Source organism: Tachysurus fulvidraco, chromosome 3 (assembly GCF_022655615.1).
Source record: "Tachysurus fulvidraco isolate hzauxx_2018 chromosome 3, HZAU_PFXX_2.0, whole genome shotgun sequence".
In the NCBI taxonomy this organism is placed as follows: domain Eukaryota; kingdom Metazoa; phylum Chordata; class Actinopteri; order Siluriformes; family Bagridae; genus Tachysurus; species Tachysurus fulvidraco.
Window position 1 is genome coordinate 18,459,666 of NC_062520.1, and position 27,805 is coordinate 18,487,470.

At 38.6% G+C, this 27,805-nt stretch overlaps 3 protein-coding genes across 7 annotated transcripts in view; 1 reads left to right on the top strand and 2 right to left on the bottom strand.

Annotated features, from left to right (window-relative positions):
- plppr5b (phospholipid phosphatase related 5b) overlaps positions 1-2,641 on the top strand; it is a 50,821-nt gene extending 48,180 nt beyond the window's left edge. For all 4 annotated transcript variants that reach the window (XM_027148737.2, XM_027148740.2, XM_027148741.2 and 1 more), the window contains one exon: positions 67-2,641. Coding sequence is in view for 1 of the 4 variants with exons in the window: in XM_027148741.2 (XP_027004542.2) it covers positions 67-96 (30 nt within the window). In the remaining 3 variants the exon portion in view is untranslated. The remainder of the gene's footprint in view (positions 1-66) is intronic.
- On the bottom strand, positions 573-12,985 carry LOC113644146. The gene is made up of 5 exons (XM_047811257.1): positions 10,253-12,985; positions 6,991-7,055; positions 4,706-5,544; positions 2,638-2,876; positions 573-806 (listed from the first exon to the last, which is right to left on the bottom strand). Exons 1-4 carry the CDS (start codon positions 10,285-10,287, stop codon positions 2,712-2,714), a joined length of 1,104 nt encoding a protein of 367 aa, XP_047667213.1. The 5' UTR covers positions 10,288-12,985; the 3' UTR covers positions 573-806; positions 2,638-2,711.
- A 138-nt stretch (positions 12,986-13,123) lies between these two features.
- Positions 13,124-27,722, bottom strand: snx7 (sorting nexin 7). Of its 2 annotated transcripts, XM_027149540.2 has the most exons (10): positions 27,415-27,722; positions 25,797-25,988; positions 25,573-25,683; positions 25,309-25,473; positions 23,870-24,068; positions 23,575-23,774; positions 21,425-21,511; positions 19,927-20,028; positions 17,163-17,315; positions 13,124-13,501 (listed from the first exon to the last, which is right to left on the bottom strand). In XM_027149540.2, exons 1-10 carry the CDS (start codon positions 27,511-27,513, stop codon positions 13,427-13,429), a joined length of 1,383 nt encoding a protein of 460 aa, XP_027005341.1. In that variant the 5' UTR covers positions 27,514-27,722; the 3' UTR covers positions 13,124-13,426. The 2 variants fall into 2 exon arrangements, with proteins under 2 accessions (XP_027005341.1, XP_027005342.1); XM_027149541.2 differs by lacking the exon at positions 19,927-20,028.
- Positions 27,723-27,805: the final 83 nt, after the last annotated feature.

The window sequence follows — 27,805 nt, forward strand, 5'->3', positions numbered from 1 at the left end:
AGCATTTGTTCATTCTACATGGATGCCAAATGTATTCTAAAGTGCTATCTCATCTGTCTCTCACAGAATCACATCGCCTTCGACGAAGTCACATGACCTTGAGTCAGCAGTGTGGCAGACGCATTGGACATCCACACTCTTTACCGTGCAGTCGTCATAGTCATGGTGCACACTACCCGTGCAAGTCATATCCTCAGTGGTGGTGTTTTGGATCACACTCCCCAACAACTTATATATATGTACTGCTGTTTGCACAAGGTACCCCCTTACTACCACACCCATTCCCCTTCTGGTTTGTGTTGTTTGATAGTGAGCCATGACAACTGGAACTCAGTTCAACCCAGGAGTCACTGTGTGTAGCTGGAGAGACTGCACCTGTGTAAGATGACCAGAATTTGCTACTTATGAGATTTAAGAAGATATGAACTTATTGCTGTTGATGTGTGTATTTTCTTCTTATTTTTCACACTGTATCATATGTATAATACATTGTGCTATAATGTTTGTCAATATATATGTGACATAACATTTAATTCTTTCAGTTAAAGTTAGAAGTTGCCCATGCCCAAATCTGTTTAAGTGCACTTTAATTAGTAAATTCAAGGAATCTCATGACATGGCATCAAAACACAGGTTATGAACCCCAGATTCTGCTGATACAGTCGCAACATAAGTCCGTGTTGAAGTCTTATGGAGCCTGGTATGAGCACATCCTGGCCTGCTGTGCATCCTCCTCTCCTTCATTCTGCTGTGTGAAGAATGGATCAGTTGTGTAGACAATCACCACTGCTCTTTTAGAAGCCTTCCTGGAAAATATACTAAATCAAAGTTTTGCATAAATGCAGATACAGGTCAAGAGCTTGAGTCAATGTTCACATTAAACATCAGATTGGGGAAAACGTAATCTCAGTGTTTGTGCCAGAGGGGCATGTTTGAGAATTTTGGAAACAGTTGATTCAGTTCAGACATCACAGTGGCAGGGTGATTTAGGATCCTGACCCTGGGATATCCACACACAACAGTTTCAATTGTTGCAAAGAATGATTGAAAAAAGCAACATCAACAAATAAAAAGTTCAAAAATTAGGAGAATAAAAGCAGTTGAGAGAAGAATAGCCAGACTGGTTTGAGCTGACAGGAAGGCTCTGGTAACTGAAATAAGCACTCTTTACAACAAAGCTGAGAAGAAAAGCATTTCAGAAAACACCATACATCAAACCATGAACTGGTCCTCTTTCATCAGCAAGTTTCCAACTCCAGAACTGAATGATTTTTTTATATTCTCTTGTGTGAAAATCCCAGGATCAGGTAACCTGGATCACATTTCCCCCATTCTAATGATGGCAGGCTGGATAATTGAATGAAAGAGCAGGTGTATATTTGCTACTATTAAAGTAGCCGATGAGTGTACATCACTTAACACATAACAATACTTGAACCAGTCATTTAGGTAAGACCATTATGCTGAAAGATGATTCTCTTTCTCTCAGGCCTGTGTTATTTTTAAACTCTTATTGTTGTTTCTCTTTTTTTTCTTTCTTTCAAATTTCAGTAATTGGCATGTACTAGTTCTGTTATGTCTGGAGAGATGCCATAGATGACACCTGTAACATGAAAATCAAACCGAGATACCTCAGCTACAGTTAATTAAATGACCAGATGTTTAAATCTTTATCAATCTAATCTAAAATACAAGGTGGAAGCAGCAGAATTGAATTGTAGTAGAATATCTGAGCTGTCAAATAGTGACCACTACAGTAGCCACCGGTAGATTAGCATCCAGTTGCATTGCCGGTTCCAGTCACCCGCTACTTGCTCATGTGACCAGTTCATGGAAGAGCAATAACATTTCAAGCTTTCCCACTTTCATGGATCCTTTTGGCTGTTTCTCTAAATGATGGTCTATTTTTCTATCAGAATTCCAGCACTTTAAAACTACAGAAATGTCAACTGAAAACTAGAAGAAGATGATTTAAAATATCCTCTACATGACTATTTACATAAGCACTTACAGTGTTAATCAGGATCTACTAAACTAATGAATGTGGACTAAAGTTACTGCAGTGCTTGTAGACAGTATTAAAGTCCAATGAATAAATAAGACCTGAAGAGTGAAAATGCACATACAGTATAGTTTCTCAGATTTTTCTTACTGTTTATTTTCTCAAGTTTGTACAGTACATGTTATGTGTCTTATAAAATAACAAAAAAGGACATATTGTTCCATGTGTGATTCATCTAACAGAAAAAAAGTCCTGAGAATTGGTGATATAACTTGTTGAATTACTGTTCCAATGACTGGAATTAATTTCTCATTTAAATCCCTGATTTGTTTCTAACATTTCTATTTTGCATATTATAAACATGACTGCGATTTTCTATTTCTTTACAAGTTTCTACATAATCTTTGGTTGTAAAAGTGCGTGCTTACAACCTTCTGGACTTTTTTAACGATTCATTTCTTTCGCCGTTCACCTGTGACTTGTGTAGCTGTTGGTTTTTGTATGAATGTTGCAGGTCGGCATCTTCTGAATTTTAATCAGTTCCAGCTCACAGCTTCATTAAAAATATTGTGTCTCATCAAACCATGACCTTTTACACTGTAGAGGAAATGTCTTTGAATAAAATATATTCTGACCTTGTTTGGCTGCTGTTTGCCAGAGTGACATGTTGAGAATGTGGAAAAATATTACATTCTTCTCAAGGATGCATTCAGGCATTCAGAGTAGGAAGTGTCTTGAGGCGTCTCTGTCCTCTGACCTGGGGGAAATGTACTGGTTTGCTCTGTAGTACTTGGAGAATGTGGAATAAAGTGATATCATGTGAAATGGTGGTGGACGTGCCGTTCCCATGGCATCCTGACGGGCACAGCATGTCCTGAAATGCAAACACAGAGATGAAGTGCATCAGCAGCCTCGTGTTTATATCTGTCATTCAGTAACCTCTATCTCATCTCTTGCCCTTCATCACAATGCTTCTGTTCCACATGCACTCATTTCTCTTATGTTGTTTTCAGACAGAAAATCTCCTCCTACTCTATCAGAATAACCGCATACCTCTCAGAAACAGAAGAAGTTGGTGCCTGTCACTCAAGTCTGTCTGACTAAACAAGGTTTGTCAGGAGCCACTGTCATAATATTAAGCAAGTGTGGAAGTGTATGTAGCAGTGAAAAGCTCACAGCACATGTAGTTCTCATGCTGTTCAACATATTATATTTGTAATATATATCACATATACCATATAATATATACATACAGTATATATGTCTATTTATACAATCAGATTCATGTCTGGCTGAAGATGTGTAAATTTGCACTGCAATTCAATTAATATCATCAGAATCATTAATAAATAAAGCACTTGGTCTGTAGTCATTAGAGTAATATAAATAAAAATATCAAAATATTATCAAAAAGTCACTGTATTCATGAGAACTTCATACCTAAAATGTTGTGTTGAGTGTGATTTTGCAAAGTTAGGACCTTTACAGACTTGTAACTTTATTTCTCATTAGTCCTGCAGTTGAGTTTTTGTAATATCAATATATGCATGCTAAGAATTTATTTCTTTTGTTAGTCATTTCAGAGCTTAATTCATTTCTGTCAACTTTTTGTTTATAAGAAACAACGACTCGTGTTTATTCAAGAAGGAAACCTGAATCTTGAATAACGTCTATAATTAAGCCTTATTTTATCTATTCATTAATAAACACACACACCCACACACAGCTGACCTACTTAGTTTTAAAATGAATGAAACCCCAGCTATTAAAAAAAACTTCTCATAGCTATCTATTGCTGAGATTAGAAATGATTCAGGTTTCTAGCTAGGAATGGTTTTAAATGTTGTTTTAATAAAATATCACACATCCCCACACATATCTTTATTTACAGCAACCACAGACAAAAGCACCTGAGACACACTTCCCTGGAATGAAACAGGTGCAGATTTTGTTTGTAAGTTATTCCAGTTCAAATCTTGTTTCTACGCAACTGTATAATAAGGACCATTGTCTTCTTGAAGCTACTCACATACAAGAAACAGAATCTGAAGCTTAGGTCACTGTGTTTCCTTACTCTGAGTTGCACTTCACAACAATAGCATTGTTTCCTACTGTGACACACACAGTTGCCATTGGTGCTAATTGTTCATTAACCATTGTCTCCAGAAAGTCTAAAAATAGGAAACATGAATAAGAAATAACACATGGCTCCTTTTTTCTTTGGAGCAAAAGGCTACTTTATACATTATAATATAATAATGATATCCGTAATCACACTCAATGACCCGGTAGATTTGTCAGCACATTAGTGACTGAGTGCATCACTAAGATCTATTTAATGTCTATTATATTTATCTCCATATTAATTTATTTTTAGAGCTGTAAGCCCAGAGATTTCCAAAGCATTTTTTTTAAAGTGTGGTGTTACTGTTTTGCTGACACTTTGTTAGCACATCTAAATATTGTGATGCATGTGGTGATTGGGCATTGTGAAAAGCTTCTATTTCTGTGATAAATTTAGCCACATTGCCGAACCCTACTACAAAGCCAATGTTTGACATGTTTTTCCACCTCACTAAGGTGTTTAGAACTGATGCTTGTACTGAGAAAAAAAGGAAAACATCTGACTGATACTGTGGCAAGAGCCATGCTATTTTTTGGTGTGATAAAGGAGGGAGGATAAAGGAGAAAGTAGCTTCTTACCGACAAGCAGCTCACACTGTTTCTGTGTAAATTGTGTCCACTGTCTTGTTCCAGTTTCTTGCCACAGCCTTCTGTTTCTGCTTGCACTGCACTCCACAAATAGCTATACACGTCTTGGTTACATGGGTCTCCTAGTGTAGCTGGCCTTGTGCCATCTTCATTCAGCAGGCTTTTGGATGCTGCTGTCCAGAAGAAGCTTTTCTGCACATGTCGGTTATGCACCGGCTCTCCTGTATGACCCACAACTGGCCTCTGTATCACTGGCCTGTGTCTAAAAGCAGGCAGCAGATTTTTGGGTGAATACACCCCCAGATGTGCCAGTCCAGCCAAGCTCTTCTGGCACCATTCCAGTCTCTTGGCATCTGGCCATTTGCAGAGATGCAGAGGTTCAGCTGGTTTTGCTTCACGATTCATTGGAGCAAATGCTTTACATCGCCAGGTCAGTGATTCCACAGATGTCTGCTCAGGAGTGGCAGAAGCTCCTCGTATTGACGTCTGATTCTGCTTTAGCTCCGAGATGCTTGGACTGGGGATATGAATGATATTTTGTTTATGGGTCATTGAATGAGTAGACATGGAGATTATCTGGAAAGATTCCATGTCTGAAGTGCTTTGCCTCAAATCGTTGGGCCGTGCTTGGAGTGCTACAGGAGATTTAGTAAAGGGTGAATTATCTTGAGATGTGTCACATCTTGGGAGTAATGTTTCTGCCACATCATTCTCCTCTGAGCCAGAGAACCAGGATGTAACAGTTAAAGACAATACAATGTTCCTTTCATCCAAATATCTGCATTTCTCTTGCTGTTTTGACTTCTGCCAGACAAAAAATGCATTATCGTCTGCAATGAGAGAATTTGCTCATGTTAACTGAGAGCAGAAGGAATCAAGGAATCTTTTGTCTATCCCCAGTGGCAGGTTTTCACCTGAATTGAATCCCAAGCATGAATATTGACACTTAAGGCATTCAGTGAATAATTATGTGATCAGCAAGTAGGCAGTGATGCTTGTTGTCAATAATTAAAAGTTTTGCAGTTTCTCTAAACTCATCCTAATCAGCTATGCTGCTCTTGTGTATCTAATTTGAAAAACAAAGAAATCTGCATTTGGGAAAAAACATTGTCACACTGCCCTCTCTCTAGTTCCCTCATGGCCAGCTTGTTTGTGTGTGGTGTGAGTGTGTTCAAGCAACTACATTAGGGATACTGAGAGTCCCTGGCCTTGTTAAGCTGATGATTAATCACAAAGCTCCCACTATAAATGTCAGAGCTAAAGCTGCCGTGGACCGGCTCTGATCGATGACTTATTCTCTGGCTCTCTTCTGCAGTGTTAGCCTTGTGTGACACAGAGGGACAGGACACCACTTGTTACTCCCAAATGCCACTTAACCACAGGGATATGGGGCAAAATTTTGCTTTATGATAATTTAGACTTAATTCAGGCTGTATGTCATGTAATGCATGTGTCTGAAGAGAAAATGTCATGCTAGCTGAAGAGAAAATCCTGGAACATCTGGGGGGGGAAAGTATTGTGAAGGCTAATGCCCTCCTTATCCTTTTATAAACATTTGAATGAATGGTCTTCCTTTATTTTGAGTCATGAATTTGCCATATTCTTCCCATATTTTACTAATTAAATTTAATAGTGATTTTTCAAAGTTTGGGATATTTGCTATGTTTCCAGGATTCCTAGACTTGCTTTGAGACAGTATGCTCTTTGTCACAATGATGCTGTTTTGTGTAGCAAAACACTCTAACCAACTCTGGGGCCGTCCAGGAACAGATATGCAGAGCTCGTGTAACACTTATTACATGTGTAATCCATTCAACAAATTACGTGACTTCTGATGGCAACTGGCTACCTCAGAACTAATTCAACATCAGCAGTTTTTCTACATTTTGTGTAGATTCATGAAATATAATACAAATTAGGTCCATTTATCTTCCGGTTTGTAACTCTAAAAAAATTTATCATGATATACATGAGTGTATATTATTACATTTTTTAACCCATCTTTACAAAAAGGTGCCAATAAATCAGGGCCTGTGTTACATATCCTGTTAAATCATATTTAAGAGAAGAATGGAGGAAGTACTCAGTCTCCTACACTCACAGATATATTTACGACTTTGAGCAAGCTTTAGGGTTTATGTATTGTGAGCACATTGATTGAACTTTGCTGCTGTATTATTCCCTCATTATGCTCATTATTTTGTGGTATTTTGCTTTTAGCACATTAACTGTTACATGTGTTGAATCGGTCTTACTGAATGGGTTTGATTGCTTACCATTCAGTGCATTGTCTGCATCAGAGCTCTCCCAGCCGCTGCACAGCTCTCTCTTTTCATCTTTCCTGTTGACACATCAGCAGCGACCACGTCAAGTGAAAGACATGTTGTGAATGCGTTCATTAGAGTGCTTCAAGCCTTTTCAAAGTGCTGTGTAAGACTTTACATCAAAAACAAATCTCGGACTGTAAGGTAATATCTTGTGCAGAAAAAAAAAGCTCTAAGACTTACTAAGTTTCATTAGTTACTATCCACTTTCAAAGTGAGAAAAATATGACTTCATTGAGACATGTCTGGGGGTGCGATTTGTTCATTACCAGTAAATACAAATGATGTATTGTGCCATCTTTGAGAAAAGGGGCTTTAACCAACTCCCTTCCATTCAGTGGAGTGTCTGATGGATAAAGTTGTTTTGGTAACAGCCACAAAAAGAAAGGCATTTAACCACACAATGGCATTACAGACCAGGAACCATGCTGGTAAGCTGTGAAATGAACCAAACACTGAGATTTCTATGAGCAAAATCAATGTCCATTTGTTGTCCAGCTCATGAAACCTCTCACTCTGCAGCCTGGCCACTGAGTCCTGAAATGGCTGTAATCATTCTGAGGGGAAAACAACCCATTTCCACTAATCAGATTATTCCTGTACACAGGTCCAAGTTCACATGTAGCAGAATTACACGAAATTGTTTTATTTGCTACACTAACAAACCTGTCCTCAAGCATTCTGATTATTCCTTTTCAACTCTACCTTGCTTTCTCTGTATTACTGAAATTCTGTCATCACGGCTTGTCCCAGTGGGGTTTTTGCAGTCCTTTATTCTCTGATAGCTTTGAGGCAGAATCACTGAGAGAAAATGAAGGCAGACACTCAGTGAACTCATGGATGGCTTTTCAGAGCATCTGAGAGCTCAGAGAGGAGAAAAAAGAAATACTGCTGCATGATGAGACCTGTTCATTACCCTTTATTTTCTCAGGTCAGACATCAGCCTCCCGCCAGCCTGAGTCACTGCCTTTTAATTCCTTCTTATAAGCTGAGCTAAGAATCAACATGTCTTTACAGTCAAATGGAGGAATTAAACCTGTAACAAAATATACTAAAAAAACAAAACTGCCAAACATTGTAAATGCTTTTTTAGATATTTGATATAAAATTACTGATAAGACTCAGATTGAGTATACTGTAAAAGCTTCATTTTTGGCACAAAACTCAGTAGAAACTCATTGTAACTGTGAGAACACAAGCCCCACTGTGAAGCGCATATATATATACATACACACACACACACTATATATATATATATAGACACACACATGGACAAAATTGTTGGTACCCTTCGTTCAATGAAAGAAAAACTCACAATGGTCACAGAAAAAACTTTAATCTGACAAAAGTAATAATAAATAAAAATTCTATGAATGTTAACCAATGAAAGTCAGACATTGCTTTTCAACCATGCTTCAACGGAATTATTTAAAAAAAAAGAAACTCATGAAACAGGCCTAGACATAAATAATGGTACCCCTAGAAAAGACTGAAAATAATGTGACCAAAGGGACGTTAATTCAAGGTGTGTCCACTAATTAGCATCACAGGTGTCTACAATCTTGTAATCAGTCAGTGGGCCTCCATATAGGGCTCCAGGTAGTCACTGTGTTGTCTGGTGACATGGTGTGTACCACACTCAACATGGACCAGAGGAAGCGAAGGAAAGAGTTGTCTCAGGAGATTAGAAAGAAAATTATATACAAGCGTGATAAAGGTAAAGGCTATAAGACCATCTCCAAGCAGCTAGATGTTCCTGTGACTACAGTTGCACATATTATTCAGAAATATAAGATCAATGGGACTGTAGCCAACCTCCCTTGACGTGGCCGCAGGAGGGAAATTGATGACAAATCAAAGAGACGGATAATCCGAATGGTCAAGGAACATCAGTGTCAGATCGCACCATCCGTCGTTGTTTGAACCAAAGTGGACTACATGGGAGATGACCAAGGAGGACACCATTGTTGAAAACAAATCATAAAAAAGCTAAACTGGAATATGCCACACTACATGTTGACAAGCCACAAAGCTTCTGGGAGAATGTCCTATGGACAGATGAGACAAAAATGGAACTTTTTTGCCAAGGCACATCAGCTCTGTTAACATACGGAAAAATAAAGCATATCAAGAAAAGAACACTCCCTACTGTGAAACATGGAGGAGGCTCTTTTATGTTCTGGGGCTGCTCTGCTGCATCTGGCTCAGGGTGTCTTGAATCTGTGCAGGGTACAATGAAATCTGAAGACTATCAAGGGATTCTAGAGAGAAATGTGCTGGCCAGTGTCAGAAAGCTTGGTCTCAGTCACAGGTCATGGGTTTTGCAACAGGACAATGACCCAAAACACACAGCTAAAATCACCCAAGAATGGCTAAGAGGAAAACATTGGACTATTCTAAAGTGGCCTTCTATGAGCCCTGACCTCAATCCTATTGAGCATCTTTTGGAAGGAGCTGAAACATGCTGTCTGGAAAAGACACCCTTCAAACTGGAAACAGCTGGAGCAGTTTGCTCCTGAGGAGTGGGCCAAAATACCTGCTGAGAGGTGCAGAAGTCTCACTGACAGTTACAGGAATCGTCTGATTGCAGTGATTGCCTCAAAATGTTGCAAAATATTTAGTTAGGTGTACCATCATTTTTGTCTTGACCTGTTCTATGAGTTTCTTTTTTTTAAATAATTTAGTTGAAGCATGGTTGAAAAGCAATGTCCGACTTTCATTGGTTAACATTTCATAGAATTTTTATTTTAGTTTTGTCAGATTAAAGTTTTTTGACCATTGTGAGTTTTTCTTTCATTGACCGAAGGGTACCAACAATTTTGTCCATGTGTGTATATGTATAACATTTTTATTTTAATGAATGGCTTCATCTAGGTATGGATGGTGCCATATTTTACTAATGATTTTAATATGGCTATAATTTCCTAAACTTAATTTGATAGACTTCTTTTGATAGCTGTTTGTCCTCACGATGCTGTTTATGCTGAGCTGAGAGTCAAAATGTCTTTACAGTCCAATGAAGGAATTATGCAACAAACAGAAATATCCAGTATAATATACAGAAACTACTAAATCACTGGTATCATCTTGGCTCTGTTTGATTTTGTGTGTGTGTGTGTGTGTGTGTGTGTGTGTGTGTGTGTATATATATATATATAGAGAGAGAGAGAGCGCAAAAAATCATACTGGTGATCAAACATAACAAGCAACATACCTTTTCTTTCTTGATTTACTTTCAGCAGAAATCATATTTAGTCCTACGTCGAGGATTTATAATACTTGGAGAACTTGACCTGAGAGTACATTGACTTCCAATTGCACAGCATACTGAGACATACAACAGGAAGAAGGTAATTGGTAACACTTCATTAAATGCATGAGAGCAGCAAGAAGTCTTAGAAACGGGTTCTGCCTGTAAACAGAAACTACAAAGGTGTGTTTTTCGTGCTGTAGTTTAAAGCTTTATTTAAACCTTGATGTCTGAGTCATGCACAGCTTTAATATTTTTATAAGCTCGTACAATGGTTTTAAAATACACCTGCAATGTGTCTGTCTATGCCTCTCTCTTTAAAAAAAAAAAAAAAAAAAAAAAAGCAAAGCAAACTAAAAAAATTGCTTGTATGCATTTTTTTTCTTTGATTTGAAAAACGTAAAGTAAATTCAACTTCTCAGTGAAGTCCATATATAACATTACAGTAACTGCAAGTGAAATCTTGGTTTACGTTACTGAGTCTTCTTATATGGAAGTTTACAGAAACTCAGGAGCTCTTGAATTTACCCAGTTTTAACGGATACCGCATTTCTTGTGCAAACAATTTACAAATATAAATATACAATTTGGATTTGGCTTGATAAACAAATCCTACTATTCACATCCATCTCTCTATTTTTGTACAGATTGATATAAAGCTGTACCAAGAACAAGAACATTGCATGTACAATTCAGAGATATCATCGTCAAGCTCCCAGCATCAGAATGAGAGTTTGCTCAAAAGCTTTTACCTGAAATGTGTATTTTACTTAATACCGCCTCAGCAGTAAGCTCCAGTTCTTCAGCCTAGAGGCAGCCGGTGTTAATGACAGCATGCAAATGAACTCTGTGTTCTGTTTCCTTTCCTGTGACATATTCCACATTGAGTCAGCAAATACTAGAGTGTGTACATGTAAAATTGCAAAAACTATATTTAACCAAAGTAGGGTTGAATGTGGATGACCTCATTCCTCCTCTAATTCATCTCATGCACTTTCTAGTGGACTTTTATTGAACAGTGATTAAGCACAGGAAAGTGTTGTGCAGAACTGTAATTATCTCTCTCTAAGGGTAGAGTCATAGAGAGTAAAAGGTCAGCATACATGTAATTATGTAGCATAAAGTCCAATACATTGGTTCTGTAATTGAAAAAAAGAAAGAAAAAAAAACCTCTATTGAACATTCATTCTCTATAATGTGAGGAGGAATTATTCAAAAGTGACATTTAAATCTAGTTGAGAAAGTTTTAAAACTCTAATTTATATCAGTAATTTATTTATTTATTTATTTTGAAAAGGTTTTCTACTGGATAAACACTTCCTCAGAAGCTCATGGCTATAGAATTATCAGATAAAGGTGGGAATCCATACATCATAACTTTTCACTGTCAGCACAGCCGATAGTGTTTTCCATTAAAATCTTCCATACACCCTGTTAGTAATACCCTATGCCATCCTTATTTGATTTTCTTCTGTATTACTCTTTCTGATATCATCTCATACTGTGACTGGTGATGAATCTGTTTCCCAATCTGAGCTAAAAGTCTCACAGTGAGGAGAAATGCAATGCAGAAACATGCAGTGTTTGATTTTAGGCGTAGTTTATGAAGGTAAATTGGACCGCCAGTAGCGGAGTTGTGCACCTTTGGTCTCAGAAGACGTGCCACGATTTGAACAATTTTCTTAAGTATTTTAGTGTGTGTGCTGAGGAGTGAAATGGTTTTGCTCTAATAACGAAGTGGTTTGTTAAAGCGGTCATCAGACTCAGTGCACATTTTTGCTCAGTTCATCCTCATACAGCACAGACGTGCAGTAAATGCTGTTCTCAGTCTGGTTTTCCATGCACCGCTGTTGCTGTAGAAGCCATTCACCTATTCAAGAACAGGAATTGAAGTGACAGGACTTTTTTTTTTTTAACATGACCAAGCAGTTCAGTGAACAAAATTCTGGTTTCTGGGAGTACACAACGACAGCATATTCATGTTCTATTAATATTCCATGTACCATTAATGTTTTAGTCTTATAAATCAGAAAGGACTGTCTGTGCCTGGTGCCTTACCTTGAGTGTTTAGACAGCATGGGGCATAATCCTGCCTGCCTGCCTGCCTTTTCAAACCATAGAGATGCAGTCACTCTCCTATACACGTACAAGTCAAATTGCTGATCAAGGCAATGATTTTAGGGCACAGTGTTATTTGAAGAGAGAAGTTATATTGTTTAATATGCGAGTAGACCAAGCGATTAACCTACTTTAGGATCACAAAGCACTGCGGTCTGTTCATTCAGAATTAGATAGAAACAAAACAAAAATCAGATGACAAAGAAAACAACAGGCCGTATTTAGCCGCATTAAATGAATTTCTTAGTTTATCAGTTTATCACCACAGACCTAAAATCAGACCAGAATCAGTTTATCACCACAGACCTAAAATCAGACATGCCTTATGTCACAATTTACACAATATGTGCACTTGATAACTGATGCATAGTATAAAGAAATTGCTTAGAAATTATTTACACATTTTCATGTATATAAAGATGGTTCCAGTTGTAAAAAAAAATAAAAAATTTGCATGTTGTAAACATAATAAAAATGAAAGATGAAAAAGCATTAAAATCATCTAAAAAAAATAATCCATAGTGCAGGGTTATGCCAGAAAAGCTTGTTTAGGGCTAAACAATTAAATTTCGAATTGGTTGTGAGCAGGTGATCAAAGATGGCTTCTTTCAAAGATGCCTACACGATTTGGATAAAAGCAAATGTACCAAATAATTACAGAACTAAATTCAGTGACTAATGTCATCCAAATATAATAAAGCCATAAACCATTGCTACTGAATTTAATTAGATTCCTTTATTATCTCTTTCTTTAGATTTTTCACAAGACTGTTGGCAAAAATGGTGAAAGTATCTGTCCTATCCTACACACATCTTTGAGACAGCCTTGTCATCGCTTGAAGGAAATAACGAGTGCACTTCAGATCCCTCGGTCCTTGGCTTGGCTGGTATAAGGCACGGTTATGTTTATAGTGAGACGTCTGCAGCAATGGTATTTTGCTGTACAATTCAAGCACTAGGATTGTAAGGTAAAAAAACTTGTCTTTGGTCTTCACTGTTTAGATAAAAGCTTCCGGGGGATTAGGAGTCATCTCTGCCCACTTCCTTGGCCTCAGGTCTCTGAGACAGCAGGAACGACTCCCACACTGCCAGACACTGCAACAGAACACACATTTATAATAGCATTAGCATCGAGTGCCTCAGTGCACCTATGCCACTGTTTTTTGTCTGGGTAGCCCTGCAACTGCCGAGTAATGAGAAGCTATCTGAAGGCTGTCACAAGGGCTGACACACGACGACTTCCAATTTACCACCCGATTTCATTCCCAGGCTGTGGCCGGCTGCAGCCCTCTGCGTCATTTATGTGTCACTTTCCAGGCAGGAGATTAATGTCCTTCCGACATCACAAACCCTCTCCTTCCCCAGAGCCCACAAACTTTCCTGCCGATTCAGAATAGCCGTCCATTGTGACTGCCTGCCTGTCAAAACACTTAATCAGGGTTGCACCGTACCAAAGGAGGCAGATGAGCTCTGACCTTTTTAAAGCAAGTTAGATGAGAGATTGAAAGCAGTGGCCAAACAAGCTGTGAAATTAGGGGGCTTATGTTTTCAATTTGACAATGCATATAAATTCAGGTAAATACAAGACCAATCCTTTTATGTCTGTCTCAACAATAAAATTCTAACAAATAGTGAAAAGCAAATCGTTCGTGTTAAATAATGACAAACCAGGGAGAACGAGCGAAGAACAACAAGCTTTTCTTTTTGGTCTTTTCCGTGTGTGTGTGTGTGAGAGAGAGATATATATATGACATTAAATGTTCATCTGTCCTGAGAAAAATGACAGCATAAAGCCAGCATGTTGGTTGACTGCTCCAATTCACTCACTACCATTCCACATCAAACTTCACACAGTGAATCCACACGTCAACAGTGTTTCTGAACTTTCTAAGATGTAATAGAAACGTAATACATGTGAGAGCTGCCGATCAGTGCCTGATTTTTGCCTTTGTGAAAAATGGGAAAATTAAAACAAAAACAAAAAATTACTTCAGTTACTTCAACCCAGAAAGATTTTGCTTATCAGAACCAAAATTCACACTGTACACATAAAAAGACTGAGAAGATGGTGATTCACCATCTTAAGGGCAAATGCATACACGGGGAGCTGAGAAGTGGCTGCTTTGGGCAATAGGTTACTGACATCCTCAAGGCTGGTGATGATCAAACTGACAGCTGATGGAGATGATGAGCTGCCAAGTGGAGCTGAGCATTGTTATGCTTTGCTGTGTGACATGGGCACACATCAAAAAGAAAAACTTTGCTAAGATCTCATGAGGGGATCTGGGGAGGAAAAAAAGAAGCTGGACTGAAAAAAAAAATCCGAGGCAAAAGAGTGAATTCTAGAAGCAGTGAAAATGAAATGAAAAGAAAATATCTTGAATCACATCAGCTTTTAAATGTTTGTGCAAAGGGTCTGCAATAGTGACCCTAGCCCTAAAACAAGAATAAGTACTCAGATGCTTGGACAAATGGCATGTTTTTGTTTGCATGTATCTGCAGCGGTAAAATTGGTCGCAGCTCATTTCCAATGACGGAAAACGTTCGCGCGCTCTGATATAGAATCTATATCAGACACACAGTATGGTGTATGTGGAGTCTTAGCTGAGTATAGAGGTCTCTGACCTGCTTCATCTACAGCTGCTAAGGAAAACGCTGGTAAACAGATTTAATCGTGGCAAAATACAGGCAGTGCAGAGAGAATAGATCAGCCAGTCCTGTACATAAACACGAATACATATGCAGTTGCATGCCTCACACACAAATTAACGTGAAGCTAAAGTTCCGACTGTATAAACAGGAGATAGAATAACCTCTACACACTGCTACTGAAAAACACTGGTGTTGATTTTAGATGTCTAGCATAAATCCCGAATACAATGAATAATTAAAAGGCTTAAGAACAAACCCTGCTGTGCCCCATGTCCCACAAGATGCAGTGTTTAAAACCCTCAAAAATACCCTGTACTGTCTAAAATTAAGTCGAACACTTAACGACAGGATCTTTGTCTTCCCCATCTCTGAGCAACATCCTTGTTGCTATGGTGTCTCCATGGCAATCCTATGAACTTGCCATCTTATAGTGTGCGGTTGCTGTGCCCACAGCGTTCCACAGGCTACAATGCAAATTGCTCTAAAATGTACAATATCAACCCACATAGTAAGACAAGATTCATTATATTTTTCTAGGTTTCATATTCTACAATAATCAGAAGGGTATAATAATCAGTTTCAAGTGTTATGTGGAGAATTTCCTGGAGTTCTTGTTTCTTATTGTATAGACATGCAATGTCAAATCTAAGTGACGAAACCATCTCCTTAATCTTCCTCTCATGTTGTTCATAGAGCCAAAATATAATACTGTAAAATTAAGATTTTAAAATGAAACAATTGATCTTTTTATACTAATAATTAATATTGAAATGGATAACGCTTTTCCCTTTTCCCACCTCTCTTCCCACTTCTCGTGCATTACTTCCTCCTGACTCTTTTCATCTTCTTGCCTGCAAATCTTCCATCACACACACTTCTTCACTTTCAGCTCCTGTTTCCTAAATCTCTAAGACCTGCTTTACTTTTTGTACATATGCTATTATCTGGTAATATCCTTTCCTACATACTGTTACTGAGGCAGGGTAAAATTCCTTTCCATAAGGGCATGTTGTGGACAGTTAGTACCCACACGCTCATCTCCTATTCTACCGAGTTTCATCCTCTTGCCTCAGCTTATTGAGGCCATTCTAGTGCACATTAATGATTCAAAGAGTTCAGGAATGCCACATGCTTCCAACTATCCCCTCGTCCCCTGCATACCAACTCTGAAGACTTATTTTATCAGCACAAACTGATATGGCCTTTCGTTAAGTCAAAAGACCTTGCACAATTTGTGTGCTTCCTTGCTGTGCACAATTTGGCAGCCTATAGCACACTGATGTCTACCAATAAAAAGATTCAACAAAAATAATTGAAAATTAAAATCTATTATGTGAAAATGTAATCATAAGGGAGAAGTTGGGTTGTCTTGGGTCTACAAGCACACGTTCCTGCACATATTCACCTAATACAAAAGGTTCTAATGAAGAGGTGAAATTCACACCGATTATAATCACCCACTTCCTCCGCCTATTGGTCTATATGAGAGGGATTGAAGATATATCACAGACTTGCTCACAAAGTCCCCAAACCTCACCAAATGTTCTTATCGATACATCAACGTTTGGGTCACAATTTCTGATTCTGAACTCCAAGAAGTCAAGTGTAGAGCTGTGGGAAGCAAATAAAAAGCACGAATACTGTACACGTGTAATAACATCCGATATCACAATATCTCAACTCTCTAAAGCTTTTTGGCTGGAAATATTAGCCTTTCTTTATGGCCTTGGAGGCTCATTACTTAAAGCGAGCTGAGTGAGGGTATGAAAATGAAATGCTACTCCCCTCTACTGGCAAATGCCCAAATGACTCCAGGCTTACAGCTACACTTATCCATCAAATACTCTTAATAATAAGTTCAAATCTTTAGTCTGGTTAAAGGGTAAAATAAAGAATAATTTGCAAAGCTTTACAAATATTGTACATATGGATACATTCCAAATGACTAAAATAGAGCGTGCTAGAAAGTGCTGCTTCTCTTCCCCATAAAGCGACTGTAAATCTGTAAACCTATGGTTTAATAGCCTACTTCCTCCTCCATCTTCATGACCGTCTTGGACACGAGCTCTTTCAGAGAGCACCGTTGGGACGGGTCATTGCTCACCTTTTCATAGTATTCCACATTCTTCTCTGCTGTTTGTGTAAAGACGGCTCTCAGGTCAGACCTCATGCTCTTCTGCCAGCGGCTCCAGTCTCCTTTCAGCGTGTTATTGGCATATTCCAGTTTGTCTTCCAGCTTATCGATGTCCTCTTTTATCTGCACACGAGCACAAAAGCACCATCAGATAGCAGCACACACCCACAATTCCTAGTAACTAGCTTCACAAAACTTCAGCAGACTTGTTCATCCACATTCATGTGTTCATGTGGCACTGAAAATGTAGAAATGTTCTGGCTTTCATTACTGAGTGTGAATTTTGATCAATACTCATTTGCAATGATAAACATGGCCAACACATAATGTCGCACTATAATTCTGATCATTATTTTTTTGGCACATATAAGGCAGGTTCTGTCACTCTTCCAATGACAAATCCAGGCTTCATGTTTTTCAAGCTTTCAAACTCTTTCCATGCCATGAAGCACTACGGCCCACTGCACAACGGACTACATCTCTACCTGTGTAGAGTTCTTAAGTGTTCTTATTACAATCAACAACCCACCCTTCAGTAGACAATAGTACAATGGTCCTCTTATTGCTGCATTACCTTGATCAGACCATTTTGTCAGAGTAGTTCCTAACAGCTTGGAATCTTAGCTAATGCTCTCATGGGTCCAATTGGCTTCCAATTGGCTACTGGAGCACAAAGAGAAAGATTGGTAAACACACTAATCGACGGCTGGGCTGCTTAAGGCCCTTGGGGATGACTGTGTGTCAAATTAGCAAGCTGTGATGCAGTGTAAAGCTTTAGAAAAATCAGACACTTATTGACAGCTGAGCTGATGAAGGTCGAACATTGTGTGTTTGCCGTTGCTTCTGCCCAGGTCCCTTCTGGGTGGTGTGTTAGTACACGCTCTGATTAGGTTAGGCGATGGAACAGGAGATGCTTTAGGTGAATGGGGTTGTTACACAGAGGGAGGGAGAAAGAGCTGGCATAATCAGTAAGTAAGTGTCTGGTGCTGCGTCTCCCCTGTGACGTGCAGGACAAATCATTAGTCACGCTGATCTGCCCTCACTGTCAGTACAAAAGGAACAAGTACCTTAATAATAATTAATACCACACACACACACTCACACACACTCACACACACACACACACACTCACACACACTCACACACACTCACACACACTCACACACACACTCACACTCACACTCACACACACACACACACACTCACACTCACACTCACACTCACACACACTCACACTCACACACACTCACACACACTCACACACACTCACACACACTCACACACACTCACACACACTCACACAGTCCTGAGGATGCAAAGCTAGATATAATTATAAAGTAGAATTTGATGTAATAAAACAGTCTTTAATTAATTGAAACTTAAAACTTAAAAGTAAATCGTGGGTGAATGTAATGAAGGGTTTCCATATTTTTTCATTTACCCATTTACCTTTACTGCCATCTACAGGAAAGTAAGTTATATCACACTGAGCTCAAAAGGCCACTGAGAAATCAATTAAACGTCCTTGCAAATAACAATGTCATTAAACTCATTGTATTTGACATTGCATATCATATTTTAAGATAAAATAAGTTTTATTTGCATAGTTACTGTACATAATTCTTAGGTAATGCAAATAAAAGTGTAACTAATCAGTAAAAAAAAAATCACAGTAAGGTTGGAAACTGAAGAAAAAAAGAGGGGATGAATCTACTTATTAACAAACAGGGAGTTAAATGAGTGAGTGAACGATAAAGAATAGATCTCAGTGTGTGGCGAATAAACAATTAGGAGCAAATAGAGGGACGGTTTGTTGAGTTTGAGGTAATTACTATGCATCCGCTCCTTGATGTGGAGGAAGGTAGTGGAAAGGTTGAACATACAGTGGGGCTAAAAGAAAGCTGCGTCATCTGTCTGTCAGTGAAGGCTAACGCTATGACGCTGAATAAGATGACTGTGCGGAAGCTGCTGTGATGAGTGAATTTCCCCACTGTGGGATCAATAAAGTTCATCTTATCTTAGAAAAAGGAGTGGACCAATAGCAGAGCCTTTAGAGACACCTTGAAAAACACCAGCAGACAACTCGTAATTCCCAGCTATAATAAAAAGTTTTTGATTTGTAAAATAGGAATTAAACCCAGAAAGAGCTGTACCAGCAATGTCAACAGCTGAAAGGTGTGCAAGAAGTGTGTCGTGTATCAAAAGCAGCCCTCAAATTAGGAAGCAAAACAGTACTAATAGCCCTTGAATCTGCAGCCCGAAGGTGATCGTCCATTAACAAGAGCAGTTTTGGTGCTGTGGAATGGCCTGAACCCAGGGTGGAAGAGCACATATACTGTATATAGTTTGAGGCAAAATTTAGAACCACCACTTCCAACACACACACACACACACACACACAGAGAGTGAAAGGAAAGGTACTAACTGACAGTAGAAAATCCATAGCAGAAATCAGCAGTTTAGTTAGAAAACATTTGCCAAGCCCACAGTTAAAGTTTTAAGTAACACACAACTAAAGCAGGGCTGAAGATTTCAGAACATGCCTAAGCTGAAACCATGCTCACTGATGAGTCGGTAACATATCAGTACACATTTACTGTAGTAGCACCCTCATACATCAGGGTGTAATCACTTGAAATTCCAGTGTTTAAAATGTTACCAGCTCAAACCAATGATGCAGAAGCAGACAAAGACATTAGGAAAGGAGTCCCCACTGCTGTTAGAAAACCAGTACCTCTTTAATCTCGCCTTTAAGCTTCTGCTGTTTCTGCTGTTTGACCTCCTCTGGGTCTTTGCCCACCAGGCTGTCCCATGCTAAACTCAGCACCTTAGAGTCCTTCATAGACACAATCAATACAGGGGCATACATCAGATGGAAAAAAAAGGATGGTGTACTAATGTTTTCAGTGCTATCACAAAATGTTGGCAAAATGTTGGCCAACATTTCAGTTACTTCCCTTTTATAGTTACACAGTAGGGTATGGTGACATTCAGCATAGATAACAATATTTGCATAGGGTTGCATTCCAATTCTGTAGATACATCATGATCACCACTTGAAAAATGCCCAAATGTTTCTACATAAAAATGTAGATTCTATGAATCATAGTTAATAATAACAATACAAAAAGTAAAAAACTGTATTCATTATTTGGCTCCAATTTCGCTTTTATGACTGCAGACATTCAGTTGATTGATAAACAATAACAGGAATTAACAACACTGAATGAACAGAAAAATCATACCAAAGACATTAACTGTTAAATCAGCCTGAAACGCATAAATATTTCATTTGTAATATCGAGCTGCGTAAGTACTATAAGGCTGTAAACGGAATTAATGTACTGTACATTTTCCCATCGTTACTGTTCACCATCAAATATTTAACAGTAAGTACCGAGTGGCCATCTGACTGAAAACAAAATGCTGCTCTCTGACTTTTGTACAGTTTTGTATTCCTGAGAGAAAAAGGCTATTATATAAAAGTTTTATTACACACACACACACACACACACACACACACCTTTTTATACTGTTGGAAGGGGAAAAGCTAAATTAAGTTGATTGTGATGTTTATGTTACATTACCATGTTTACAAAGGTTGTAAATCATTTTAGAGGGCAGCATCCTAATTACTGTGAGAATTAATAGCTTTGAAATACTAATTGTTCCAAACGGTTTGTTTATAGACAGGATGCATGGAGCACTGCATTGTTAAAAAGAATCCTATGATGAGACCCGTGCAGCATAGTGAAAGCCAAGTGGAACTGTGCTCACTGGCTGTAATTAAATTCACTGGAGAAAGGTTATTGCTAAGCTGAGAAAGGGGCGTCTCCAACCTTCAAACACTTCTGCAAAAGAACACAACCTTATATAAAGTCTTTCCCTTCTCCACAGAAGGATCTTTCTCACACCCATGACATTTGATGGAATTGATGTAGAAAGTCAAAAGCCCAAGAGACTAAAGTATGACATGATTAGCAGAGACTTTATTAAACCATATTTACTGTGTTCTAGCTGAAGCGCATTCAGGCTCAGAGGAACTTACATATTTATATAATCTCACCACATTTCTCTTTAGGCTTAAAATGGATCGCTTTCATATGAAAGCAGACACCGCTGCTGAGGCAAGGCTTTATTACTAATAATCTCTGGGAAATTGCAAGAGAGCATGGGGTGAATTAAATGTGTGGATAAAAAAAAAAAGAGAGAAAGAGTCAGATCGCACTCACTGCTTCCCTTTCCGTCCTCTTAGCGGCAAGAGCTTCATTCTTAGCCTCAAACTCTGCTTGGATGTTGTCTCGCCTCCGCAGTACTGCCTGTGTATAACAAATACCATGATCAATACACCTTGATTAAACGTGCAACTAGATGAAACACCTGATAAGCCCCGGTAAAACATAACGCTCCATATATCGATCAGATCACTAATCCAAGTCATACAAATCAGTTTGCAGCACAAATATGATGGCACACAAGCACTGATAAACCTAGACTAGTACACCGTTTTAAGTGGTAGTCTCAGAGGTAACACTATAAAGCCTAACGACTCTTTCTTGTTTCAATTCAAGGTCAAACAGTCAGCAAACGAAATGCAAGAACACATTTACGTGCTTCCTCGTACTATAGCACACAGATCTTTTAAGTGAATGAATTGTTCTTGCTCACTTCCATTTACTGACTCATCTTTTTTGTTCAACGATTCATTCAGAGACCCATTTTGGCACATTTATGGTTAAATAATGTAATAATTAACATCTCAAATGGGTTAGATTCCACTGACATGATTATTTTCATTCTGTTCAACAGAATGATTCGAGTCACTGGGATGAATCAAAATGAACAACTGTACAAACCCTCCGACATACAAACTAACAGAATGTCAAGAGGTTTTGGCAACGTAGCACTGGGTGATTATTTCTACATGATATTTTGTGCATACTTTTGTCACGTATGTCCATCGTCTGAAATATACCGTACTTGCACAATAGCATTGATCTACAAACTACTGCTGCTTTTTACATTATTTCTGTACAATACTGAAAAATAAAATACATACAGTGCTCAGCGTAAATGAGTACACCCCATTTAAAAAGTAACATTTTAAACAATATCTCAATGAAAATATTTGTGCATCACCCTAATTTGAGTTCAACTGAAAAATGTGTATTTTAAATTAAATTATTAACTTTACTTTCATGTTATAAGTTAAACAGATTAAACTGTTATATTAAACTTAGTCTTGTCAACATTTTGGACAATTGTTTTGTGTTCATTGAGATATTGTTTAAAAATGTTACTTTTTAGATGACACGGTGGCTTAGTGGTTAGCACGTTCGCCTCACACCTCCAGGGTTTCTGGTTCGATTCCCGCTTCCACCTTGTGTGTGTGGAGTTTGCATGTTCTCCCCGTGCCTCGGGGGTTTCCTCCGGTTACTCCGGTTTCCTCCCCCGGTCCAAAGGCATGCATGGTAGGTTGACTGGCATCTCTGGAAAATTGTCGTGAGTGTGTGAGTGAATGAGAGTGTGTGTGTGTGTGTGCCCTGCGATGGGTTGGCACTCCGTCCAGGGTGTATCCTGCCTTGATGCCCGATGATGCCTGAGATAGGCACGGGCTCCCCATGACCCGAGAAGTTCGGATAAGCGGTAGAAAATGAATGAATGTTACTTTTTAAAGGGGGTGTACACTTTTACACTGAGCACTGTAAGTAGCTCTTCTATGAAGAGGCATGTTATGCAACAAACATTAATACTACGTTTTAAATGAATTTAAAAGGCAACACTAATTGACAGATGAATGTAGTTGCACTGTAGCATAATAATATTTTCTTCACTGACTAACTAATTAGCTAAATGCCTAGTAAGATATCGACGTCACTGTGGCAACAGGGCCGTGATTAAGTGCTGCTTGTGAACGGAAGGATGAATAATGGAGAAGCAGTCAATGTCATGAATCAATGTACACCTGTGTGTGATTAACAATACTCTTTTTATACACTGGGTGTTTTGTAGAGGAAAAAAGTAAAAGAGAGCTGTTGCTGCCAAGCAGAGCAACCTGATCTGGCAGAGTCTTGTCATGGTTGTGTGTGTGCAGTGGAAGTTTTGCTTTAGATTACAAGTAATGTTCTTTTGTGTACAAGGCTGCACGGAAAGCAAAAACCCTAAATAAACAGTCCTGTGCTCTCTGTCATGCCTGCCTCTCGAGTCCTCATTGTCCTCATGAAAGCCACAGTACAACAGTCACACACAAGTCATGTGTGCATGTGTTTGTTACTTCACTCCTGCTGAACTGGAATATATGTGAAATTTCTTTTCCATCGAACAACATCTTGGTAGCATACATGTGCACAAGGAAATTATAATTCATATTAGAATAAAGTACCTTGAGGTTATCTGCACAGAGCACATACTCGTGCAGTGTTGGGAGGAGGCTGTTATTGAGGTGCTCAAGCTGCTCCTCGGTCTCCTTGGAGCACCTGTCCAAGCAACTCGCCATGAGCTTCAAAGGCTCCACCAGTTCCTCTTCTGAGCCAGACCACAGGGTGTAAGCTGGGCCATACTCCTTCACGTCGTCCAGGTACTCTGGAACAGCAGCAGTTTATTTTGTGTGACACAACCAGCAATGCACCACAAGCGAGTGGCCTGTGCTTGGTAGTTTTGGAGTCTGAAGGCAGTACCTTGTTTTTCTTTGATGATCCGCTGGGTGACTTTGTCCAGTGAGGTCAGCTTCACACTGAAGTTGTCCACATAGTCCTGAATGGCACTGAACTCCTCTGGCCGATTTTTGACCCCACGGACCGTAGCAGCCACGGCTCGCACCGTCTCACCCATCCTGCTTAAGAATCCTGGACCTTGCTTCTTATGAGACGCTAGCTCCTGTAGATGCAGAGTTAACACTGATAGCACAAATACTGTGGCCTTAAAAACTACATCTACATCTTTAAATGCAACCTCAGAAGCCCAATAACATTTTATGACCAGAAGTTTCAATAATATTCTTAGACCAGAGACTCAACAATTACCTTAGCCTCTGTACTACTGTATTGCTAATAGCAATCTACCAGGATACACGCATTGCATTTTATGATAACCTAATCCCAACAGAGCCCTCAGGTATTCCCACATCCTATTTAAAATAGACAGTACATAGGAGAATACAAATATTTGGGCAATTATTATTCAGATTAGAATGACTCAGACATTCTGTTCCATATCATTCTAAAACTAAAAATTTCATCTTCAGGGAAATCCACATGCAAGAGCTTGGATGTTCCTGACATTTTTGGCTACACTTCAGAGAGATGTTTGCTTTTACATTGCAAATCGATTCCAGTTAAACGTTAATACTGCAAAAACTTTTTTTTTTACTGCAAGTGAGCTAGAAGTCTACAGAAGGAAAGGGAGAAAACAACATTGGATAGATAATGTGAGTTGATTAAAAAACAAACCAAGTACCTTCTTGCAGTGAAAAGAACCAAACTTGTCTAGACCAGTTAAACAAATATTTAATATGGTGTACTAAATAATAAATTCCCAATTACTAAACAATGACCAAGTGTATGTGCCGGGCGAGTGAGTCATGGCCAAACTCATGGTCTCGCTCCTAACATGTTAATGAAGCATTGAGCATTAGACCTCGTTTATATTATTATTAAAAATAAAAAAATAAAAAAAATGTTATCACCAAGTGGCTAATGAATGTGTGTCAGCAGAAGACCACAATCCCTGCCCTGACAAATTATTTAACTAGTCATTAATGCTGCCAGGATTCATTTGCACAGGCTTCCTTTAAATTTTGGGAGGACTCACTGTGTTGCTCAAGATGTGGAGAAGTCCAAACAAGCAGGTAAAGATTTTAAAATGCATATAACATTTCAATCATGAAAATATTCATTCATCAAGAAAATATTGTTAGAAATAAAAAGACTTTAATATAAAACACCAAATTCAGCTTGTTTATATGTATGTTACTTCAATATTATTTTAAATTCAGAACTCCGGGGCATTTTTTTTTTAAAACCACACCCAGATTCTTTTTTTTATGCCCAAAAATCATGACTCTTATTTAAATTAAAATCATGTAGCCACAGTTTGTAACTGTAACTGTGTGTCTTACCCAGGCTGGTGCTGTAATGAAGATCTTAAAATCCTCACTGCTGGAGAGAATGGGATGGTCAGCTATTCTGTTGAGAAACCGGTGTAATGCTTTTTTCCGGGTCTCAATGAAGTCATTAGTGAACCTTTCCACCATTCCCTTCATAACAAATTTTTCTGGTAGGGGCTATAGCAAAACAAACAGTCAAGGTAAAACTAGATTTTATAAAACACCATATAATAACTGAGCATAATTTCATTCATTTAACTATTTCAGTTCACCTACATGGACAATAAGAGTTGGATGAGCCTCCTCCAGTTTGCCTTTTAACCAAAAGAAGTCCTGGTAGCGCCTGCGGACTTCATACTCGCTTGAGTCAAACTCACTACGTGTCGTCTGACATCAGAAAGATAGCGAAGAATAAGGAAAATAATCATTAAAAAGACAGTAAGGTAATATTTAGCAAACAAATCGTTTTCATAATCATAAACCTGTGGTTCTGGACATACCTTGGTCAAAACCCTGTATGTAATAAATGTCTCAATGGCTGTCACATGACTCTCAGGATTGTCAACTGTGATGAATATGTCCTTAGTGCCAGGTACCGCTTCATCGTCTTCAAATCTGTACTGATTGACCATAGATCCAGGGGACGTCTGCATAGAGACGCTGAAGGAGCTTCCATCTGTAAAGGTTGCATCCTGAAAAAAAAAAGAACAAGCATTAAAAATGTCTACTTTTTACTTAAGTGTTTCCCGAATCTTAATAAAGAGCTCGACTAAAACAATCCACTTGGAAAGCACTTGCTGTTGGTGAGGATGACCGTGAGATTACCGTGCATGGTACCGCTTAGAGTCCATGAACATGGCTTAGGACTGTAATTGCAACAGTTTTGCACTCAGAGAACAGATAAGGTAACAAAATAGACTTTGTGTTATTTCCTGGATACATAATCGCACACAGTAATAAAAGGGAAACTACTTTTCATCATATTTTTGAGTGTTTCCTTTCAAGTTTTCTTCCGTATATCATCTCAGGGAATTTTTACTTGTCACCATCATATTTAGGTTGCTCATTATAAACAAACGGATACTTTTATACGTCTAAAATTTAGACGTGTTTCAATTTCTGTTAAAGTGCTTTGTCACAATTTAAATTTTTCATTGAATCAATGACTTATTAACTATTCGATACAAGTATCAGCCCAAGGCAGGGACTCTGGAGGTGTCTGAGTCAGAGGTGTTAATCTGTCCTGGAGGGGTAAAGTGTTTTTGACACCAGAATAAACCTACGAAGAAGATCTGTATATCTGAGCCTGGCGTTGCTGTGTACATCACAGTAATGTTTATGCTGGTGTACAAAAGCATAGCCATTATGCTGGTTATATCTGTAACCAGTTATGCTGGTCTGTTTTCAGCACTTCTGTCTTTTGTCTGTGTATTCTATTCAAATGAGCTGGCTGAAATGTCTCCTTTTTTATTGAAAAAAGTGTATACACTCACTACACCATGATTTATTTAGTGACAGACAAATATTTCAGCTTTTCCCAGAAGCCTGAGAGCTGATTAATGAGAGGACTGAACCTCTATGGAGCAAACCAGTGCCAGCAAACTGCACTGTAGTCAGCACAAATCTCACATCGTGCTACAAAACAACCCACGTTACTAAAACATTTCTGTCGTTTTAAAACGTTACTGTGCTGTACAGGCTTTCACAAGGAAATGAGACAAATTGCTCAGCAAAAAAAAAAGTCATCTTCATGACCTGAACTATTTTATATTCGACCTCTGAAACTCTGAGAGGAAAAAAATGACAACAAAAAGTTCAGGCAACAAAAAAAATAATATTAAAAGTTTTTTTCCTTACGCCTTTTTCTTTTACATCATTTTTTAAGTTTTAAATGCCTTTATCGGAACTCTTAGCACTTAGCATGTCGTTGGATTAAATCTCAACACAGAATAAAAGTTGCTACAGATTCGCTAACGTGTCACTGACACACCAAAACGAACCGACACACCAAAACGAACCGATACTTCACTCGTTGGCTCTCAGCTCACAGAGATAAACCGTCGTCCTCTATTCAATTTCATCTTTTCAGGGGGTTTATTTATTTACTTTTTTATTTACCTTACTGAAAACTTCCAAGTCTTCGTCCTCGTCCAGCTCCAACATTTGGCCTGAGTTTTCTTCCGGTATCGAATCAGTTTCGACACCAGTGTCGCTCATACTCGCTCAAATCACTGCTCACTTTCTTTCTTTCTCTCAAACTGTCACGAGTTTCAGTTTGGCGTGAAAAGGAAAGAAAAAGGAAAGAGGTGAAAGTCGCTGACAGAAACAGAGACGCTTTTCTCTGTGCGGAAACGGAAACCCTGTGATCAGGGAAGAAGAGCAGGGTTTGTTGTTGTACTCAGTACACTAGCTTACTAAATAGTAGGTGAAGTAGTGCGCACTAAAGTCTACACAAAGTACTATTAAGTAGGCTAGTGTGCTGTTTGAGCACGTGACTACACGATGTAAA

What these genes read in the sequence shown, in the direction of transcription:
- snx7 (XM_027149540.2), bottom strand. Translation starts at nt 27,513, where the DNA reads ATGAGCGACACTGGTGTCGAAACTGATTCGATACCGGAAGAAAACTCA. An exon ending in TCATTACAGCACCAGCCTGG is followed by an intron (nt 24,069 to 25,308) that starts GTAAGACACACA and finishes CTGCATCTACAG; the next exon opens with GAGCTAGCGTCTCATAAGAA. An exon ending in TTAAAGGCGAGATTAAAGAG is followed by an intron (nt 17,316 to 19,926) that starts GTACTGGTTTTC and finishes GCTCGTGTGCAG; the next exon opens with ATAAAAGAGGACATCGATAA.
- LOC113644146 (XM_047811257.1), bottom strand. Translation starts at nt 10,287, where the DNA reads ATGATTTCTGCTGAAAGTAAATCAAGAAAGAAAAG. An exon ending in AGTAAATCAAGAAAGAAAAG is followed by an intron (nt 7,056 to 10,252) that starts GTATGTTGCTTG and finishes ATGTGTCAACAG; the next exon opens with GAAAGATGAAAAGAGAGAGC. An exon ending in ACAGTGTGAGCTGCTTGTCG is followed by an intron (nt 2,877 to 4,705) that starts GTAAGAAGCTAC and finishes TTTGCATTTCAG; the next exon opens with GACATGCTGTGCCCGTCAGG.